The following is a 23,066-nucleotide window of genomic DNA, read 5'->3' on the forward strand; positions in this document are numbered from 1 at the left end:
GTAGGTTGCATTGTGGTGTGTCACGCTGCCTGGTGGCACCCTGGGACTTTCTTCCCCTCCTGTGGTGGTTTGTATGAAGCTAGCCTTGAGCAGAACTCGGATGTTTTTGTATCAAAAACAGTGTGGCAGCAGGAGCAGGGTGTGACTGTCCCCTGTGCTGGCACTGCTGAGGTCACATCATGGGGGCTGTGTCCAGCTCTGGCCTCTCGTGCTGAGAGACCCTGAGGGGCTGGAGCGTGTCCAGGGAAGGGAACAGAGCTGGGAAGGGGCTGGAGAATCCCTGAGGGAGCTGGGAAGGGGCTCAGCCTGGAGAAAAGGAGGCTCAGGGGGGAACTTCTGGCTCTGCACAGCTCCTGACAGGAGGGGACAGCCAGGTGGGCATCCAGGATGAGAGGGAACGGCCTCAGGCTGGGCCAGGGCAGGCTCAGGGTGGGCACATCAGCAATTTCCCCATGGAAAGGGGGCTCAGGGCAGGCTCAGGGTGGGATCAGCAGGAATTTCCCCATGGAAAGGGGGCTCAGGGCAGGCTCAGGGTGGGCACAGCAGGAATTTCCCCATGGAAAGGGGGCTCAGGCACTGGAACTGCCCAGGGAGGGTTGGAGAGCCCATCCCTGGAGGTGGCACTCAGGGCTCTGGGCTGGGGACAAGGTGAGGATCACAGCTGAGACTCGGTGGCCTTGGAAGTCTTTTCCAACCTAAATAATTCCATGATAAACGTTATAAAAGTGCAACACAGCTGGCCCAGAAGGGAACTGGTGCCACACTACACACACCCTGCCACGTCTCTGCTCCCACACAGCCCCCCACGGGCAAAGTCAGAGACGAAAACCAACGTAGGAGCAGCAGCAGAGCTGAGGGGAAGGAACAAACAGCTCATCAAGGGTGAGCAAAGGCAGTGAGAGCGACAGCTCCTTGCCATGTGCATTTATAACCAAGATATGAACATTCAGTGAGCTCAGGAAACGGGGCTGCAGGAAATGGGGCTTTTGCAGGACACTCAGCATTCCAGCAGATCCAGGCCGCTGAAACCAGAGCAGCAGCCTGAGGCAAAGTCAGGGTTTTTAGGGGACAAGTCCAGCTCCTGCTGCTGTACCCCCTCCCTGCTGTCCCTGAGGTGTGGCACAGGGTGACCCCCCAGGGAAATGCCCACCATGGAGCTGGGTTACTGCAGCTCAGAGCAGCCCAGCTGACGGGAGATGTCACAGCACAAACACAAACCCCGTCCAACACGCACATTCTGCATCACAGGCAGGAAAATCTGACTTCAGTGCAGCAGCACAAGGGGCTGGGGAATAGGAAAAAAAAAAAAAAATTCATCTGCAGAGCTCTGTAGTGCTGAGTGGGGATGAGTCACACACACCTGGCACTGGGGCCTCCTGCACACACAGCTTTGAGTCCTGGTGACGAAAAAAGGGCCTGGAGGGCTTGTGACCAGTGCTGGGCTCCAGGTCAGCACAGGAGCTGCAGCAAATGTTCCTGGGTCAGGACAGCTCTGATGCATACAGGCAGGCATCAGGCACTTCTCTGGGTTTAATGGGATGAGTTATTGGCAGTGATCTGCCTTTAGCTCCATGAGGTCTGTGGGATCAGGCCCAGCCACGAAAGGATGAAAGGAAGGAGACACAGAAGGGGAATAATCCCAGCAGTGAGGGCCCTCTGGACATGAGGAATGCACCTTGAACAGAAGGAGATCCCAGCAGAGTGGGATGCAGGCTGGTGCCTAAAGGAAAACACCAGGGGATACACAAGAGGAGGCAGGGCTCAAGTGACAGAAAGGCCATGTCAGACACATGACTGTGCTCCTCACAAGCAGGATACCATTCAAAAAAGATGCTTTTTATAGGCATATAATGGCAGATCAGCAGTGAATCAATGCTGACAATAAAATTAAAGAATAATCCCAGCTATCAAATCATTTCCCATGAAAACACCTCCACACCCTCACCCCCAGCAAGATGTGTAAGAAACTTCTGGGAGCACAATTTTAGGGAAAGAGGCAGAGGCAGAATGAGATGCCAAGTCATGAAATGCTGATGCTTGACCTTTTTAGGATTATTTTTTGAAGCCAAGTGGATGTGCTAAGAAGAGAAAGTCTTTTACCATGATATTCAGGTTTTACTTCAAGCCCCCTTATCTGGTTATTTGTGTATTCTATTCACTGTCTAAAGTTCAGTGAAGGGAACTTGCTGTTTATCAAAAGTTGCAAAATCAAAATCTTGAAGTGCAACTCCACCACACTGTTTATGTGAATTGCAGTTAAAACAGTCAAACAGTTTAAAAATCAGAATTTGAGGTCTTCACTGCAGCCAATTTATCAAGTGCTTCACATTCCACCATGCCTCACTGGCACAGCTCACTGCAGCTTCAATTCTAAGCCAACTCCCTGAAGACACTTTTTTTTTTTTAAAGTTCTGGAGGATCTTTAAATAGCTCTTTGCCTAATGAGCAGTTTGGCCAGCACAGCTTTGTTCTGGATGCTGAGATCAGGACTGCAGGATGCTCTCTGGACAGATCCAAATGTAACTCGTCAGGAAAACACCTCTGGAATTTGATAGTGCAGCTCTTTTCCACTTCTACTCAGGAGTAAATACCTGGAACTGGCACTCCTTATTAAGCCAAGCAGCAGCACTGAGTAAAACTCAGTATAAAAAACAAAATTCGATGTCTTGTAGGAGAGGAGAGAAGTGGCTGCTGATAAAATCTCCACTGCCAGTCTTCTTCCTATTTACTGTAAAAATCACCCAAATACCAGCAGATAGCAAGGACAAGCAGCTCTGTGTCATCCAACAGTTCTCCTCCCTCACTGGAACAAAGGAAAACCCTCAGGTGAGACCAGGATGACTTTGGGGAGGAAAAGGGCGAGGGGTGCCCAGAGCAGCTGTGGCTGCCCTTGGATCCCTCCAAGTGTCCCAGACCAGGCTGGACAGGGCTTGGAGCACCCTGGGATAGTGGAAGGTGTCCCTGCCATGGCAGGGTGTGGGATGGAATGAGCTTTAAGGTTCTTTCAGTCCAAACCACTCTAGATTCTCTGCACATTTGATCTCATTGGATAACTGAGCAGTTTATGGCAGTTTTCAGCTTTACTTCCAAGCTTCTGACATGCTGCAAGAGAGCCCATCCTGCCTAGGCAGAGCCTGGCCCTTCTGGAACGGGTTAATTTCCCTTCTTTTTGTGCCCAGCTATTAAATCACCTCCCAGTCCAGCAGCACACCAGTGATGTGCCGCTGTGTCCCCACCTCATCGCAGTGCCCTGAGGCAGAAACTCAATTCCTCTGGGCAAGAAAGGCTCAGGAGGGCCCTGAAAGGCAGGCAGAGGAAGGGAGAAGGAGAGGGTAGGGTGACTCACCGATGTGATAAACCTGTACAGAGGCTGTCTCCTCTCTGTGTACTTCACTGTGATGGGGCTCAGGTCGTAGCGGAACCAGATGGCCGGGATGATGCGGCCCGTGTGGCTGTAGGCCACGTATTCCTGGGGAAAAACAGGGGAAAAAAAGGAGAAAATGGCACAAAATGTGAGCAAGCTCATTCCAGAGAGTGCCTGCCAGAAAGCTGCCTCCGTGGGTTTGGCCTTCACCCCACTGTTTTGTAGCAGTGGCCAGATGGAAAGAAGCAAACAGCGAATTCCTGTGTGAGTGCTCACCTCCCATCCTTATCAAAGAGGAAAACAATCTCCTTCCAGGCTGATAATGAAAGAGCTGGGGACAGAGTGATGGTGATTACTCTCACCTTCATTCAGAGTCACAGGATTAAACAGAAAGGCTGTCATTGATTCTCCATCCTAAATCTACTCTATTTAAATATAAACAGCCTGGCTGCAGGTGAAGTTTTAGGTCTGTATGTCTATATTTTGTATATAAATCATTCACCAAACAAATGAAATTTAGTTTGCAAAAGCCTGAAAATCTCTCCCTGTCTTTGCATTCCTCTGTCAGGCCCCCTCTCCATTGGCAATGGGAATGCTGTGCCTCTTAGTATCAATCATGTGGAACCATCTTTAAAATTCCTGCTGAAAGCCAGGATGAAACTGTATACAGAAAAATATTAGCAAAGGTTCAAAAAATATCCCAGGCTGGTTTGGGAGAGACACCTTCCCGATTTCCAGGTCCACTCTCCTTTAATCCATTTGTTTCCAAACAGATCCAGTGCCAGCTGCAGCCACAGGCCAGCACCCAGCAGGACACACTGCCCAGTGCCAGCACCAGCTTGGGAACTGAAGCCACATCTTCCTGAGATAGTATTTTGTCTGTGCTGTCAGTGGAGATAGGAATCAGTTTTCAGACATTCACAGGGTGAAGAAAAATCCCAGGACAGCAGGCTGGGGACCCAGAGTCCAAGGAGAGCCCAGTGTGGCACAGGCTGCCTCTCCCTCCCTCAGCCCTGTGACAAGCTGCCAGCTCACATCTCCTCTCCTGCCTCAATTCTCCTTCTCAAAGAGGCAAAGACAGCCTCAAATACTTCAGAAAAATAAAAAAAGAGCCACAGGACACTCGTGAGCATGACACCAAAAAAAAAATTTGTTCTGTGTGCTGGTGAAACAGCATTTCTCTTCAATCATCTCATAAATTCCAAATTTCCCTATTTTTAGGTGGTTCATCCCATGATGACAAGAGAAGCAGAAGTCCCCAGTCATGACATTTTCAGGCTTTTATTGGAGCTCTGCAGCTCATTTTGGGACAGTGGTTCTGTGGGAAGGGAGGAAGCAGGGGAGCTAAGAGAGGACACAGAGTTTGTCCCCTTCAGACTCTCCCCATAGCAGCCACTCTGTGCCAGACTCTTCCAGGGGCTTCCCATTTCCCTTTCCCACTGCTCAGTGTGGAGTGAAGGACTGAAGCACCATGAGCAGAAAGCACAGCTGTGCTTCTCAGCACCTCCATTTTGACAGAACTGACCTCATTTTTTCCTTCCTGTCCCCTTCTCCCCACCAGCACTCCTGCCCTAATGAGTCAGACTTGGCTGAACGCCCCAATTTGCAGCCAAGCTCACAGAAGTGTCAAAAGCTCCTGCTATTTTCCAAATTACTTTCAGAACTCCTGTCACAGGAGTCTTATCAGAACAGCAGTTGTGACATTAAGCAGAACAAATACACTGTAATCTGAACAGAGGGAGATTTTCAAATCCCTGGGGCAGACACACAAGCAAGCCCAGAAGTCACCAGTCAGGAACATTAATCTGAGAACTAGTCCAGGAGAGTGTGTGCCTAATTATCAGTTAGGGCAAACTAGAAGTAGATATTACAAACAGATTTTGGACTTTCATTTAGCACCTAAATGGCAAGTAATTTTCAACTGGAAGATGCTTTCTACTGTAAAAAGTAAATAGGGTCCTTTTTTTTCCTTAAAACAATTCAATATATTGAATTGTTAAAATGCTGGATGTGGCACTCATGCTCTGGGCTGAGTGACAAGCTGGGAATTGGTCACTGGTAGGATTTGGTGATCTTGGATCTTTTCTAAACTAATGGATTCTGTGATTATTCACTATCATAATGCAGGGACTGTGAAATACTCAACCAGCACATATTTGCCTGCTTCAGTTCAGTGACTTAATGTCTGAAATAAACATTTGTAAAAAGCTAAAAACTCTGCTGATTTATTTGTCTCATCCATCCATCACAACTGAGACTGTTTAGTTACTAAAACCAGGTGTAAATGAAGTCTTATGTGCTCAGCTGGATTATTTCCATTCAGATGCACCTTGCCAGGCACAACAGGAGTTCCTGCAGCCTGTAAACACCTCCCACACAATCTACAGAAATCCACATCAGCTAAACTGACAGGTGAGCACACCAGGAGGAAGAACAGGAATGAAAGCACCACCACCTGCTCTGACAAACCCTCCCAAGCCTGGCAAACTCCAGCAGCAGGAAAAGCCCCACTCTGAGGAGCTTCAGTTCCTCCTTCTCCCAGCAGAGGCTACTGCTCACCTACAAACCCACAGGGCACAGAGAGCAGCAGGAGGGGAGGAACGGTGGCTGAGCATCCCCTGGGGTGCAGAGAGGAGCCCGGGGGTGGAGAGGCAGCTGCTGCTTTACCTTGTTGGCCACGGTGTACTGGTAGGAGTATCGCTGCTTGCCGCTCATGTCCTCGTACACCGTGGGCACAATCTTCAGGATGTAGTCGTGAGAGGCAAGGGCTGTGCTCAGGGAAGGAAGGGAAGGACATGTTAGCGCTGAGAGAAAGGAGCCAGCCCACAGGACAAGTCACAGAAAAGGGTGACTCCCTCCTCCTTATCGCAGGGACAAAGCTTCACACGCCACATTTGTGCCCTTTGCTCAGAACCCTGGCAGGTGCTTGGGTGACACCAGGAGCCGCCCACACCTTCTGTGGGACCACAACCCACCCATGGTTTGGGTTACCCCAACCTTCCCAACTGCTTGCAACTATAAATGGTAACACTTTTCACCACCACAAACAGCCTGGTTAAATCAGGAACTGGCTGAGGTTAGGGCTGCAGCCCACTGAGATCATTTTGACTAAAAAACCTGAGGTATCACAACCTGAGTACTTCCATTTCTTTCTTGCTTTCTCATCCTCCTTCTCCTACACTCCTACAGCTGCTTAACTTTTTTTTTTTCATTATTTAAATGGCTCATTCCAGTTTTTGTGTCTGCTAAAACAGTTCTAAAACAGAATTCTAAATGACATCTCTGAAGGATCCTCTAGCCAAGTGTAACACAATGACATTTGGCTTCTGGAGGTATAAAAACCCCAAACCACAACTTCAGGAACAGCCATAGAAATTTTGTTCCGAGGAATGGACAAGACTGATGTCCTGGAGGAGCCTGAACATTTAAGAGACAACTCTCTACATTGAATTGTAGCATGCATTGAATTTTCCTTTTTGTGCTAGGCCATGAAAATGTCCCTCTTGCCATCCACAGAGCAGAAATTTCAAGGCAATTTGCAACACAAGTACAAGGCAAAGTTCTGGTGGAAGTTACAGCAGCAAAGGGACACTACAGGAACAGGATATGGATAAAAAACTCCACAAGGACTGCAAAGGACCTTTTGGACTAAGCCTTTTCTCTAGCACTGGAGGAAATGGAAATGTCAGCCAGCAATGTCTGGATGATTTTGGCTGAAGAGGCGAATGAAATACACTGGATACAGCAGTGTTGCATGAATGGCCCTGCTTTCCCTCCTGCAGAGGGTGGCTGAGAGCTGCAGTGCCCAGGAATACCCACGGTTTGAGCTGAGCTTGTCTGCTCCCTCCAAGGCATTGAATGCTCCATGGACGTTATGGACCTGGAAAGCAAAAAGGAGGATGAAGAAACTCTGCTCTGCCTTGATACTCTTGACCTTTGCTTCCCTAGCCTGTAACCAGCCTGATTCAACCCTTCCAAAAAACAAAGCCTGGATCCAGTGAAAGATGACCCCAAATATCTTTCAGTGACCATCATCACAGCGGTTGGCTCCAAGTGAAAAAGCTGATTTCACAACATCTTACAAGATGAAACTCCAAAACCACTCCAAAGCTAAAGGAATTGCAGTTGGAAGAGGCCAGTTGTGAAATTTTCACCGTGAGGTATTTCCTAAGAGCTTTGCAGAGGTAACTGGGAAATTAATTTTATCAGGCTGAAAGGGAAATAGATGGGAGTCACACTGGGGTTAAAACTCAGCAGGTTTCTCCTCTAAAGGTGGCTGGTGTCAGGGCAGCTGGGTCTGTACAACTCCCCAGCCTTGGAGATGGCTGATGGAAGGACACATCCCAACACTGACACCCCTTCAGCTTTTCCTGCAGCTGATTTCAGACCTGCGAGTATCTGTTTGCCCAGAAAAACAGCATTTCCATGCCCTGCACACGCTGTGACCTGGAGCCTGATCTCCAGCAACAGAATCATCCATGTGTGATCTCTCCAGGCAGGGAAAAGCCCATGGCAGCAGCTGTAGGTCAGGGGTTGTGCTGCTCACAAGGTACAAAGAAAGGACACAGAGCTCCACGACCCAGAAATTCCTGACCTTAAGTCAGACAACAGGGAAGAAGAGTTTGGAGTGAGGATTTGGTCAGGGGTGTGGCAGTTTCACCTCACCAACAGGGCAATGCCATCTCCTTCCCAGACCCTCTCAACACGTGTCTGTCTCATCCTCATGGACATTTCCCTGCTCCCAGCACTACAGAGTGGATCAGGGAGGAAGCAGCAAGTGAACCAGTTCTGCTCAGCAGAGAGGAAATTCTGGACAGACAAAATCACAGCAAGTTCCACTGGAAGGTGCTGGGAACAGGAGCAGAGCAAAAGCAGCAGCTGATCCTTCTGCAAGGCCTTTTGCCCTGCTGGAATTTCACACAACCACCACCATTCCCACCCTACATCTGCAGGCTGTGCTCATTCTTTACTCACTGTAAAAGGCATAAGAAAAAGAAGCCCCTGGAGTGGGCTACAGTGTTGTGTCCATTCTTGGAACAGCTAAGAAGTCTCTTACAGAATATCTGCACCAGAGATTTTAGGTTCACTTCAAACTTTTGGCAGATTTTCCCCTCATCAAGACCAAAATTCAAACCAATGAGTTCCTACCTCCAGCTGTCAGGTAACCCAGTAAAGAGAGGTGTGTGGAAATAGGAAATGTTGTATTTTTAATCATAATTTCTACTGAGTTCTACATTATCGTGTTGAATAATCCTGGCTTTAACCTTGTCAGGAGAGTTGCCCACCCCTGACAGTAAAAAGGCATCATCTCCTGCTCTCCTCATCCCTCTCCTTACTGGGTTACCCCTGACATGCAGCAACTCACTGCATCAGTTTTAATTCTGCAGGTTTTCATTCTGATCTCATCTCAATGAGGATGAAAAATCTACAGGAAGTCTGCCACTATTGTGCACAAAGTACTGATGAAGACTCAAAGCTCATTCAGAGCCAGATGATATTTAAATCTCTGCTTCAAAGAGACTGGTTTTTCTGGAGAACACAGCCTGTCCCTCAGTGGATCACTGAGGCAGAGTCAGCCCCAACCCACAAAGAACAAACTCCCAGCACATGACACAAGTGAATAAGGAGCTCCTCACCCTCTGTAAGGAATATAAGCTTTTATTACATCAAAGCAGGTGGAGACAACCTGAAATATTCAAAGGTGCACCTAGGCAGATTTAAAGCTCCCCACACTTGCTGAGTCGTGGTAGCACCTGTTTGGGGAAGATACCCTTCTTTAATTTGTGCTGCTGAGCTGCTGCTTGCCTGCAGCACCTCAGACCATGAGCAGTCATCCTCAGCTCTGAACATACTCCTCTCAACTTGCCCCAGCCAGGAGCCAACTCCACGTTTGCCAGACAGGTTTCTCACCACAAGAACTGAAGGCACTTGCTGCTTGTCTCTCCAGGCTCCTCCTCCATGCTGATTCACACTCCAGCTGCCTTCCCCCAGCACTCCATGATAAAACAATGGGAATGCTCCCTCAGAGCACCCATTTCCCACGCAGGCTGCACAACTCCCCATTACCACTCACCTCCTATTTTTCATAATCTCAGTGTGCTTTACAGACATTAAGCCAAGCTTATTTATACGCTAATATTTCCTCGTTCCCACACAAGATAATTCCTAAAAGGAGCCGGGAGCAGAACCAGAAGACTACAAAGCAACGCTTAGACTTGTTAGCATGAAAAAGGGCTTTGGAAGTGGGTGTACAAGGAGCAGACTAATGAGACGTCTGTGCTGAGGAAAGAAGATTACAGAGAGGCTAAGGGTAAGCAATGTTTAGGGTGAGTCTCAAGCTGGGTGTGCACATGTGGAACTCCCACCTGTGAGGGCAGCTCCTTGGAAATAGGCTAGTGCTGTAATCTGTCCTTATTGAGAAATCAGGTAATATTACATAACTTGCAGCACCTGGTGAAATTCTATCCACTGGGCAAGTGCATGCATTCAGCAGGGAATTGGCAGTGCTAAGTCTAACTTGTGTTTCACAGTGCAAATTTGACTAATAGGTGTCTGCTATACAAGTAGAGTGAATGAATTAAAAAGAGCTTGACTGCTGCTGTGGTGAACACAGTAGCCAGCACACATCTTCCCTGAGTGCATCACTGCTCCTCCACAAAGGCAGAAAGGTTTGTTTGCTGTGTTCATGCCAAAACCAGGATTTTGCTGAGCCACAAGCCCTCATTTCTAACTGTCCCCACTGAATTTTCCAAAAGCACTCTGAGTTTCAGAAGAACACATCACAGTTGCTCTGTGGCTGGACACTGCTCCTGCCCCAGCTGGTGGCAGCTGTGAACTCTTCCAGCCTTGAGCTTACGGTGCAGGGACACACAAGCCTTCCATAAAACCAAAGTGTCTGACATTAAACCACTCTCACTGCATTCCCCTAGAGCCAGGGAAGTTTCAGGACTCACCTGTAGCTTGTCCCCAAATGAGAGCTTGTGGATGACGTGAGTCATGTCGGGGTTCTGGGGCTGCGCCGTCGCGCTGTGCGTCGACACGTGGAAGTTACCAGGGACCTAAAATTAGCCACAACAGGGAAGACAGGATTTCACATTTTATCCCTCAAGGCATTGCTAGGCTCTGTGGTGTGACATGGGAATGCCTGGATCCATCCAGGAGATGGGAGAATCCGTGATGCCTTCCTGCAGCTGACCAGCACCACCGCGCTCAGGTCCTGCACCCCGGAGCCTGGCACCCCACACTGCTGATGGTCCTGACCAGGGGATGATGAGTGGGTCACTCCCAGCTCCAGGGATTCCCAGCACTTAAGGCTATGTCTTTCATCCCCATTAAAATAAAATTCCTGTCTCTCTTGCTCAATGTCTTACTCCCACATCTCCCACATCTGGCATTTGCAAAGGGGCCCACTGCTGCAGAGCAGCCCAGGAAGCTGGGGATGTATTTCTCTTCTGGTACCAGTCATGAGCAACTTTACCTCTGAGATTGTGTGCAGGAATGAGTTTTATGTGAAGAGAAAATCCACCACCAAACCCATGTGGGCATCCCATACAAACTAACCTAGATCTTCCCCTTGGCAGAATCTAGCAAGGGCCCTTCCTTTAAATTTTTTTAATGGAGGGAAATACAAAGAACTGAAAAGCACAAGTTTCACCTAAAGGCTCAGTTCCAAGACAGAAAATGAGCCCTGGTGTCCCTCTGATGGCACCACTCTGCAAGCATGCACTTTTCAGGTCACTAGCCCTGAAGTCCTTCAGCAGATTCAGCTTAATCACTGACATGGAGGGTGCAAGAATATTTTCCTATTGAGAAAAGGTTGTGAAATGAAGCATCCCTGAGGAGCAATGTGGCACAGCCCAAGGCAGGAGTGGGAGGGTGGTTATACAACTGCTGCCCAGCTGCTCTCTGCAGAGACACCTCACCAGCAGGGCCATGGGAGGCCACATGCCCTTCCATGTGCTTTCAGGAAAGCTGATTTAATGACCTGAGGAACAGCAGCGCACTCCTGGGAGCGCTTTCAGGTGTGGACACCAGTGGTGTCATAAACAAGCTGAGCAAACAGCAAGCAGCACACACCAGCATCTCACTGTCACCCTGTCCTCCCTCAGCAGCTGGGACAGCAACGCCCAAGTGCAAGCCCTGGTCAGGTTCCCAAGGCTGGCCAGGTCCCACTCCAGCTCTCAGCCTGTCCAATTCCTGCCAAGGCACTGCAGACTGCCAGGTCACACACAAGAGATTTGGGCTTCCAGAGCCACAAGTCCTGGGTCAGCTCCCCAGCCTGTGACAGCTGTCCCAGCCACTAAATGAGACACAAATGAGCAGTGGAGGAAGCTCCTCAGTGCCACATTCTGCACCCCCTTCTGGGGCTGCTTTGTGAGCAGGACACACCACATGCAGCACACAAACCCCCAGCTGCCTCAGCTCTGTGCTCTGGGAATTGTCTGGACAGGAACTTTCCAGAAGCCCTTTCCCAGTTTTGTGGACTACCAGCTGCCAGCCATCCTGGTGCCCTGGAGATGAGGAAAAAGTCCTCTTTTTAAATCCCAATCACTTCCATGCCACAGAATCAGCAAGAGGTGCTGTCTGTTATTTTTAGATGTGCTTTAACAGGACCTGGGAGGAAAAGAAGGAAGGAGGATTTTGTAGCCTGTGGTACACCAAGAGGAGTGAATAAAGGGTGTGCCTTTCTTAGGACATCACTGGGTCCCACCAGTGCCTCCCCCACCCCAGCAAGTCATCTCCAGCATTACATAGCAAGATTATTCCATCTTGAACACACCCATTCCAAAGAGGAGCCTCCTCCAGGCCTGGAATTTCATTCCTTGAGACAGAAGCAGAGCATCCCCAGCAAGCATGCGTGGGGCCACGTGCTGTATTCCAAACATCCCAGCAGGAGCCTGGCACCCTCCAGCAGGGCACATTCCTGTCATTCTGCAGCTCTCAGAACAAAGGAGAGCTGAGATGCAGCCACTGCCAGAGACCTCTCCACCCTGAGTCAGGTTTTGGAGGTGCAGAAGTCGTGAGGAGTAAACACAGGAGCCCTTTGGCATCTGTAGGGTTTTCACACATCCCCTGGACATGGGGCTGCTGCACAGAGCTGCTCTCCCTGATCAGCAATTCTGTCTCCATTACCTGCTTTGGAGAGTGAAGCAAACCCCTGATCTAACACATTCCCTGTGGGTCTGGCCATGCTGCCTCCTCTCCCCACACTGACTTGAATTTCTGTCTGATCAGGGTCATAAACACACAGAACATGGCAGGAGAGACACAGATTTGCAAATTTTCATTTTCACAAATGGATCCTGCCAGCATCTCCCCAGGCAGCACACCCTCACCCACTGTCAGTGCCACTCACCTTGTTGATGCTGAAATGGCCCTCAAACCTGCAGCCATCCCCATTATTGAGAGGGATCTTCATCGAGTTGTCAATGTGACCCACTTCGTGCCTTCCCATTTCATCCTGGATGTCCAGTCCAACCACTGCAGGGGTGGGAGGGAAAAGATAATTTTTAAAAAAACCCAAACAAAATAAGCAATAGGAAGGCTGCATAGGAAAAGCATGTATTGGTTTTACTTGAAAAAAAATCCACACCTTTTTTTCCTGACGTTTGACTAAGCTGAGGTGATAATGTCCTTTGTCAAAAATTGTTATACCAGAAAAGCCTTGCAACCAAACTTTTCACACTGCCTATTTGACACAAATACACCTCCCATGTCCTGCCAGCTGCCTGCACTCCCCACAAACAGAACAACTTTGGGCAGACAAGGCAGGTGACCTGGGAAGAGCCAACAACCAGCTGGTGCACTCACAGCTCCAAATGGAACTTGGGAGGTTTCTTGCTCCCAGACACAAAAAGGTTGCTATTAAACAATAAATAAAATTTAAAAAGAAAAAAAAAGAAAAAAGGAAATGAGATTCAGAAAGCAGCCAGTGAAGGAGATCAGCCACTAACACATGGTCCAAGAAAACAGGTGCCCTGGCCTGGAACAGAAAGCAATGGGATATTGGCAGAGGCTGCAGCTACTTATTTCCATCCTGTTACAGAAGAAGGGCCACTGTACCAGGCTGGGCCCATTTCAAGTATTACTTAAAGCACAAAGAAAAGCTGCTAAGTGAAGAGGTACTCACATTCACAGTGCAGGTTTGGCAAACTGATGTTCAGGTTCACTTCTATTTTCCCTCCACTGTCTTTGTCTGGGTCATCCACGTAGAGCTCATTAACTCTGGAGGGCAGAAACACAGGTGGGCTCAGGCACAGGGCTGCTAACCCAAAAACGTGCATGGGGAGGGGGAAAAGGAGACTGGAAAGAGGAGGTTTGATTGTGTGATGGCTACAACAGTGTTACAGAGAGAAGGGAAAGCTCTCCAGGATGGAATGGGGGCAAATCATGGCTTTATTTCATTTCTTGGCAAGTGCAGGAGGCTCTAAACAAGTTCTGCACCAGTAAAAAACAAAATTTCTGTTCTGTGCTTCCTGTACCCTTCTCCACCCTGAGGTTTCAGAGGTGCTACAAAACAAGGGCCTAATGCTGAAGAGGATGGCAGGTTATTGATCCCTCCCTCCCCAGGGCTGCTACTCCTTTTAGGCAGGAGGGAAGCATGTGTTTTTCCATTTGTGCCACAAATAGTTCCAGAGAAAGGCTGCTCTCAGCTACCCCCAGGAAAGCTTATTTGTGTCACTAATTGCCTTTTGTTATTGCCACCCAGCTGACAGAGCAGCAGCAAGAGGAGGAAGGCAGCAGGACATATTTGTATTCTTCTCCTTAATATCACATTTCAGGCTATGAATGGTAACCAAAAGTGGTGACTAAAATTGAGGAGAAGGGGATTTGAGCCAGGAACAGATGGGAAGAAACATCCTGGGCAGCAGGATCTCACACACTACACCAGCCTCCCAAAGAGTAATGTTGTCTCATAGCACCCACAGCGCTGGCACGCATCTCCAGGAGACAAAACACAGATAGAGAGGCAGAGGAATGCAGGAGTATAAACATTTATTGTTGGCACAACGATCCATCCGACACGTAAAAATAAACCAAAACAACCCCAGTGCTGAATTTGCTGAATGGTCCTGGAGAATCCACTCAGGGGAGACTCACCCCATTGAAGTGAGATGATGGTGAGATTACCTAGAAGCTCTTTTCCCTGTTCGACAAATAAGATTTGACAATTTATCTTCCAGCTGGGCAGATTATAAAGCTATGGGAGCTTAGATTCAGGCAAATTACATAAAATAAAACAAGTGAGCGCTCTGTAGCATTTTTATTTTCCATTCAAAGTGCACTAAACTCTTTGACAAGCCCCAGTGGAGAGTCCAGATGCTAAGAGTCAAAGCAGAGTAAGGCAGCTACAAGACAGATTCAGAGTGATTTTGCTCTGGTGATCCATCTCTGGGCCACGATGAACTGTTTGCCCTGTGGATGCAGAAGAAACAAACCTTCACACTGAGAAATACACATGCTGCCAGGTTTTTTGGAGGCAATTACTCACAGGTCAGTGGGGTTTACAGACACTCATTTAAAACCAGCACAGCATTTGTGTTCAGCTTCACAGCCCTACCTTTCTCTGGTTTTAATTGGCTTGACAAGTTGCTTGCAATCATTACTCAACCTATTTTTCAAGTGATTAATAAAAATGACACAGAGGGAGGGGAAAGATTGCTCATCAGCGACCTAGTTAGCAGCTTTTTGGCTGAGCCCTCTCCTCCTGGGTGGAATGCATTCTCTCCTCTACGTGTTCATTACTGCCGGATTGGGCAGATTGGATTAAGTCATATATCCAAACAGGGCCGGGAGGAGCAGCCCCAGCCAGGATGGGCACTAATCCCCCAGAGCAAGGCACCTCTCAGTGCTGCCCCAGTGCTCCCATCCATTTCCCAGCTCCAGCCCATGTCAGAAACCCTGGCTCCTTCCCAGGGCTGTGCTGGCTGAGATGCCCAGGGATGCCCAGCAGTGCCACGGGCACCTCGGTGTTCCTGGCTAAAGGAACATTCACAGCAGGGCTGGCAGAGCACAGCCAGGTCCAGCAGCTCAGCCCAACATCCCAGCTCTCTGGAGAAAAGCCCTAGCACGGTCAGTGTTTGTATTTGCTGATTTCTAACCCTGAACCTGTCAGGAATCATGCAGCTCTGGCAGCGAAGGCACAGGAGCCGCTCGGTGATGAGTGAGTGAGAAAGAAATTTCTGATTTCTCTGGCAGAAATCAGAGCATGAACTGAGCACAGAGAGCCAGGGGAGCTCTGACATAGGCAGGCAAGTGCTGAGCTCACCTGGCTGCTGGCTGGATCGCTGAGGCACAGAGAAGTAGGGCAGCCTGTGCAGGTCACACAGCCCATGAGCTGCAGGAGAAGGAAACTGGCTTCCTGTCCCACAGTCTGGCCACTGGAACAGCGGCTCCCAGCCTGTCCCTTGGGCAAGGCTCACTGCCACTTCCTCCTCCTCCTCCTCACCCAGTAGCCCTCTGCCCCTGTCCAAGTCATGTTCCAAATTTCACAACCCAGTCTATCACTGCACAGACATCAGGCAGCTCATACAGTGATCCTTCCTTTCCTTCCCCTCATTTCAACCACAGCCTCACCTTCCATGGAGCACCCATCCAGCTGGATCCTGTTCTCCCTCCCAGTCCAGCCACTGCCTCCTCATGGCATGATCAGCTCCTGCTGAGGGCCCAAACTGATAAATCCAGCTCCCAAGTGCATCCTCTGTGTGTCACTGATATTCCCTCTCACCATGGGGAACCAAGGGTACAATGACAACACACCACAGGCTGCACCTGGTGGGGCAAACCTCACAAGAAATGTTGTTTTCAACAAACTGGACATTTCTCTCCTCAAATATTTGGAGTATTGGAATTCTGGAAATCTCACAGGTAATGCAAATTTCCATGGTCAAGGCTATTCCTTCCAGTGAACCACTGGCACCCAGGTTTGGGGGGCAAAGGGCTGGCACTCACATGTCCCTTGTCATCCTCCTCCCCAGAGCCACAAAGCCAAATTGCACCCAGCCTTCCTACTATTTAACCACTCTCCTGGGATGTCAGGAAAGCTTATTTACCCCCTCTAGCCACTCTCCCTGAAGGACCAACATCTCTGGTGGAAGACAAGAAGTTGACTCTAATTTATAGCTGGAATACAAAGTGTCCCAGGAGGAGCAGTGCCTTAACAGTAAATCTGGGATGATCACAAAGGAAATAAAACCTGAGGCCAGGCAGAGAGAGGCAGTGATACTGGTCATACTGTGACTCCAAAGGCAGGGTGTACCTGCTCCAAACATGGAGGAGTTGGTGTTTTCCTGGCTGCTGCTAAGGAATATTTGAATAAAAGCAGCACAGTGAAGGAGGGTGAGGGTGCAGAGCTCTGAAAGTACAACAAGGTGAGAGCCGGACCTCCCACCCCCACTGACCCGAGGAACAGCAGGGAAGTTTCTCCATGATCCACACATCAGGAATCTGCTTCACTTCTAGAAAGAGCCACTTGGAAATATTTCACATTCCTGAGTGATGCTGCTGGGCTGCTTACCCTGTCTGCTTACAAACTTCCAGCGTTCCACGCAAAAAGCTGGAGGGACCCTTTGGCCAGATCACGCCAATGGCACGTGAGAGCCAAGGCAAGGGGGCCACAGCAGCCAGAGGGCAGGCCATGGCTCCAGGGATTTATCCAAAGAAAGTCAGACCTGTTCCCTGGGCTTTAGGTCTCAGATTTATGACACAACAGCTTCGTTTCCCCAGAAACAAAACTTCCACAGTGATTTCTTTCCACCCAGCAGCTCTGGCCACTAACTGCAGCACTTCAACAGCTGAAGAGCCTTTGGATCTGAGGGTGGGCAGTGCATCCACCCTCCAGAGCTTCACACACTGTGTGGGTGCTCTCTAAACGCGTCTGCCTTGGCCTCTGTCCTCCTTGTCCCAAGGCCCTGCTTCAGGTTTTAGCCTTTTTTCTCGCCCTTTCACAGCAAACAATCAGCCAGCTTCCTCCTCAGTCATCAGCCATGGAGAAAATACAGCCACTTCCTCCAGAAAGCTGCACTTTACTCATCCTCCAACTGCCAGGAGGCACCCTCTGATCTCCAGGACCCCATACCTAAGAGGGAAAATAATTATTCTTTCCTGAGGAAGCCCAAAGCTTCTCAAAAGACTTTCTCAGGTGAGCCCTCTTGGCTCCACTTGCCCTTTCAGCTCTAATCAAACTCCTTCCAGAAACACAACCCTCCAATGCTGAGATTCCTGCGTCACCACGTTTTCAGTGGTGCCAGAGCAGAGAGCATTAGACAAATCTTTTCCATTTGTGTGAAGAAACAACAACAAGCAGGTCAGCAAACTCTCTCCTGCGTCATGCGTCTGCTGCTCTGACATTTGTCATCTCCTGCATCCCAATCAGCTCCTCAGTGCGAAGGTGCCTGTCCCAGATCAGCTGTGGAGCACAGCAAACACGCTGCCCTACAAAGGAAGGAATTACAGCTCTCCAGGAGACAGGAAGAAGGAGAAGGGTTCGAAAGACGTCAATGTAGACTTGAGTCAGGAATTGCAGATGACATCATGACACGACCTTCCGCTTCCTGCAAGCCCACACAGTGCACAGCAACCCTGCACAAACCTCCAACACCTCCTCTTAGGTAATCCCCACCTTGCCTCACAAACATCAATTAAGCTTCTTACCTGCCTACCTCTCTCAGGGCTGCTGAGGATTACATCCTTCTGCAGAAAAGTCTCTGTCTCAAGGTCAGTCCGTGGCAGGAGCAGGATTACAACTCCAATTTCCTTTGCCTACAAAGCTCTGCTGGGCTGCTTGGCTCCAGCATTTCATCTGCCTCAAATGGATGAGCCAGCAGGGCTGGAGGTGTATCTCCAGCTCCGTGGCAGGACACAGGAATTGTGGCACCTCTGGGCTTGTGCTCCCAGATTAGGGTTTGCAGCAGAAGGAACCCCTGCTGCAGCTGGATCACACTCTGCTGCTTGGTACCATTTCCATGGGCTGAGAGCCACAAAACACAGCCCACACGCTCTGGAGAGCTGAGGGATAAAAAGCCTCTGAAGACAGGTCTGGTGACAATCCTGCTGCTCTGCAGGATCAGTCCTGGGCATGCAAATGAATCCAGTGTGGACAAGGATCACTGCTCCCTGAAACTCCTGGAGTTTTGCTTCCTCCCACACTCCTGACAGCCTTCTTGGGGCTATCCTGTTTCAGGCCAGGAGCTGGGCTTTGATCACCCTAGTGGGTCCCTTCCAGCTCAGGATATTCCATGACTCTGTGATTCATGGCTTATGCTTTCATGAAAAGGCAGTAATTTTACTGCAGATATTCTGCTTAAGTAATTAATTGCCTTGCAGGGGGCTCAGCTTTCCAATTAGCAAACTTGTCACTTCAGATAGGTTTTTGTCTGTTATTACATTAATAAAAAAAAAAAAGCAAACACTGCCAGGAACAGTCTGTTGCTCCCTACAGTGTGCTGTGGCAGATGAATTAGTGTTGAGCAGAAACATTCATACCACAAGCATCACATTCATACCCTCCTGCCCCATCCCCTGGCTGCCAATGCAAGGCAGACTAGATTAGTTAATTACATCTTTAATCCTTAATGATGGAATACTTGGAAAACTATCATTGATCTTACAGGACATAATTCATGACCTAATTAGGGTGATAAAACAGTGAGATTATCATCTTGCCAGCTATTAACGTCTAGCACTGATCTGAGTTAATTAGAAAAGAGAGGGGTGATTTCTATGCTTCTGATTTGCAACACAGCAGCAGAGGAATGAGGAGGCTGCTAAAGGCAGGACAAGCCATTTCTAGCCCTCAGACTACTCTCAACTCAACCAACTGTTGGTTTTGCCCAGGAAAAACCAGACACATTTAACCCTTCAGCTTAATTTGTTCAGCCTTTTGAGTCATTGGCTCAGTGGGACCAAGAGTGTTTGATGCTGTTCATCTTTCAGAGGTTCGAAAGTGGAGCACAGAGCTCCTTTTCTTTATCTTCTACAGAATTGAGGAGATTCATCAAGGTTCTTGGCATGGAATCACTTAGGTTGGAAAAGACATCCAAGATCATTGAGTCCAACCTGTGACCCATCCCCACCTTGTCACCCAGCCCAGAGCACTGAGTGCCACATCCAGGTGATCCCTGGACACCTCCTGGGATGGGGACATTCCAGTGCCTGAAGTTTGGACTAAGTCTTCAGTCACTCTCAGTCTGGACTAAAAACACCTGAAAATCAAGAGGATCTTTGACTTCCAGAGTTAAACTCACCCTCCCCTTAATGGCAATGATGGGTTGTGACTGAGAAAAGAAAAAAGCTCTTTTCCCTCACCGGCCCTTCACTGTGCTTTTCCTGGGAAGGATGCAGCCCCACCTAAGTGCCAAGCTTGGATTTCCTTCATGGCTGCTCACAGGCCTGTTAGGGTCACAGGATAAATCTGGAAGATGAGCAACTTGGGAGTTTTCTACCCTCCTCAGGGCTGGTCTCCCCAGGAAACCCGTCAGCAGCAGAAGAGGACGTGCCTTTGGAGTGTGTTACCTCTTCCATGAGCTTCCTGCAGTGTCTTGGTTTGACTTCCTAACTGGAGCCAGCTCCTGAGCACAGCCCCAGCCCCAGCGCTCATTAGAAATGCCCACACGGGTTATGACACAGCTGCCGTCCTCCCCACACAGGTAATGTTTGGGTTCAGGGCTATGACTGTGATCCTCGAGATGAGGGTGTCATTTCTTGGCTCTCTGCCACCCAGACAAGCCTTCAGCAGCTGAGACTGTAAATGCTACCACAATGGGCTGGTCAAGGAAAAACAGCTTTGAAGTTGGGCAAGAGCGGCCAAACCGAGACTTCGAGTAACACCAGGCACTGAGGCTGCTGCACTCCTGTGAGCGTGGAGGAAAGTGCAGCACTGGGCAGGAGCCAGGGGGTGCTTGGGGTCAGTGTGGTGCAGAGCAGATTCTTCTTTTCTCATGTTGCAGCACGAGCTCAACAAACCACCCCAACCTCTGGCTCGAAGTGCAGCCACCGAGGGAATCTCAGTGCTGAGGGTGAGACAGGGAATCCTGTGGGCACCCCTGCCCTGAAGGAGCTCTCCCTGCACACACCCCACTCACAACAACTCCGTGGAACAGGCTCTGAGCGCTCAGCAGGGAACCTGCCACGTCTCTGATGTAAAGCACCAGGCCAAGTGCTCACCTTGTCATCAGAATCGTGCAGCTCTCCCCGCCCAGCTTGGCTCTGACAAGTGCTTTAAGGGAAATATGACAAAAAAGGAGAAAAGAGTGATGCAGTCTCACAGCCCAGCTGGCAGTGACAAAGCAGGAAAGTTCATGCCATGTAACTGCACACCTGTAATCATCCAGGTCCTGGCTGGCATTGGGAAACTTCAATCTGGGTGAGGTATCTGTTGTAGGAGCCTCTTAATATTAAAAAACACCTTGAAGCTCGCAATAAAAGTTGATGAGGGCTGAACAGTTTGCACATAAGGAATCTTCCATATATCTGTAAGTATTGGATCATGGGAAAACAAGGCTCAGAAACCTTTTTGAGACAGTATTTCCCCTGTTATTTGCTATTACCCAGTTTAATGGCAGCACAGAGCTCTCACAAGTTCCAGACCACGCAAAGCTCCCAATTCTTATTCCCAGTGATGAGGCTCTGCTGCCTCACAACTCACTGCCAGTAATACCTGACTGAAAGGGAACCACAAGAGGCTCACAACAACTTGTACTGGGTTTCTCAGAAGAGAAACCAATGAGTAAGAAATGGAAAATAAAAGTTCACTCCTGCTTTCGAAGTCTCTGAACTGGGAAGGACTTGAAGTGACTTTCTGAAGTATTTCTGCTGTTCTGGGAGAGCCTTTTCACAGCTGCTGGGGGTGAATAGTCCCAGCAAGAGTCTGGTGACTTGTAACTCACCAGAAGGAGGTTTTCCTCCTCTTTTGTGTGAGCTTTTGTGTTGGACAGTCCATGACGAATCAGGTTCCTGCAGTCATTTGTCCCAGACTCTTCTATGTCATCCCCTCTCCAACTTTACTGCTTTATTGCCTGCAAACACCTCCAGCCCACACAGCTCCTGCTGGGAAAGGCACTTCACCATCTCTCTGAGGTTTTAATGAGGAACCTGTCAGCTGAGCATGCTTACAGCACTTCCCAACATTTCTGTGGAAAATGCATCATCTTCTTAAGGAAAAAAGCAAGGAGATTCCTCAGAGTTATGCAATTGTGCTGTTCAAAAAGGAATTTCTGGTCAGGAAACTGCCACTACATAAAGATGTGCTCTCCAATAACTGGGTCAAAACTAGGTAAATATTACTAATTCCTCCTGTAAAGCATTAACTGGAAGAAAAAGGAAAACCAGACAAGAGAATGAGATCTATGAGGAGAGCAAGAAAAAAGCAGTGCTTTACTTGAAGCAGTCTGTCTGGCTTTTCTGTTTTTTAAAACAAGAAACCCAAGGAAGCTCAGCTCTGTGAAGTGGCTGATAAGGTGACCCCGGATTTCACAAGCAAACACACAGAACTGAAGTCAAAGAAACTGTGAGCAAGCAAGAAATGCGAGATACCATCTCTGAAGTAAACGTGCAACAGGCACAAAAAACGATCTCCAGCTTGATTACACTCCTGCCTTCAGTTAAACATTAGTCAACCTTAACATTATTCCTGAAATTATACTCTTGATCCAAGACAGAGCTGCACAAAAACAATGCAAGAGCCTCTTGGTTATCAAAACGGTCAATCTAAGCAGGGTTTCAGAGCCTTTTAGCTCAGCACTGACATCTGTTGCTATCAGGACCATCATGTGAGCCTGACAGAAGTTCTACCCTTCCCAACTACCCAGGAACTGTGCCTCACACTCAGTGAGCTCACTGCCACATCAGCAGGGTGATGGAGAAGGTTTCCTAGAGCCCAAAACAAAGGTAGATGTGTTAAGAGTTACTAAAAGTTTACTTTGAGGCAGGAAGAACATGAGAACAGGAGGGAAAAAATAAAATTCTGATTAACTCGGTGTTAATAAGTACTTCATACTTGTTCAATGAATAATTTTTAAAAGTAGAAATTATTTCCATTTTCTCACAGCTGACACCACCTGGGGCAACTTGTCCTCAGACACAAAACCTGTGAATAAGGTTTCCTAGTAAGGCTCAACAAAAGAAGGAAAAATTCACACATTAATAAAACTACCTGCATGAATCAGAGATTCAGCTCTGACATAATAAAAAAAAAAGCAATTATTGATATTAAATTAATAATTCTTATTTTATGCAATCCATTTCTCCATGCTGCTAATTATGCAATCCAGCATGCAGCTAATAAAGGATCAAGCAAGTCTGGAACAGCTTCCTCTATCAAAAATAGTTCAGAACCAAGTTTGCCTATTAATTTTGGCAAATTAAAAAGCTGAATGATTGTCTGAGAATTTGGACTCAACCTAAAGGAATCCCAAACCCATTAGGCAACTAAATGACCTAGTGAAATTACAGGAATATTTCTCTCAGATAACAGTAAAGCTGTAAAGATTCACATGCACACAAACAGGGGAAAACATGACTTTTACTTACATTTCAGTGGCTATGAATCCAGTGAGCTCAGACAGGAAGAGAAACAATATGAAGAGACAGCAGCAGACAGAGACTGGAACAGAGGCAAGGAGAGGAAAAGGTTAGTTTTGTATGTGTAACAAAGACAAAAACTGTTTTCACACAGCCTTATCACTGCCCCTATGGATATGCCACC

General features: G+C 48.4%; 1 protein-coding gene across 1 annotated transcript in view; it reads right to left on the reverse strand.

Moving 5' to 3' along the window:
• The window catches only part of ERGIC1 (endoplasmic reticulum-golgi intermediate compartment 1), a 55,471-nt gene that overhangs the window by 4,636 nt on the left and 27,769 nt on the right, over positions 1–23,066 (reverse strand). Inside the window, exons 3-9 of the mRNA XM_036391508.2 lie at positions 22,892–22,964; positions 13,494–13,588; positions 12,720–12,844; positions 10,318–10,422; positions 7,184–7,244; positions 6,032–6,132; positions 3,347–3,469 (exon numbers count right to left, since the gene is read on the reverse strand). Coding sequence (XP_036247401.2) covers positions 3,347–3,469; positions 6,032–6,132; positions 7,184–7,244; positions 10,318–10,422; positions 12,720–12,844; positions 13,494–13,588; positions 22,892–22,964 — 683 coding nt within the window. The remainder of the gene's footprint in view (positions 1–3,346; positions 3,470–6,031; positions 6,133–7,183; positions 7,245–10,317; positions 10,423–12,719; positions 12,845–13,493; positions 13,589–22,891; positions 22,965–23,066) is intronic.

This window comes from Molothrus ater, chromosome 15 (assembly GCF_012460135.2).
Source record: "Molothrus ater isolate BHLD 08-10-18 breed brown headed cowbird chromosome 15, BPBGC_Mater_1.1, whole genome shotgun sequence".
NCBI classification, from domain to species: Eukaryota; Metazoa; Chordata; class Aves; order Passeriformes; family Icteridae; genus Molothrus; species Molothrus ater.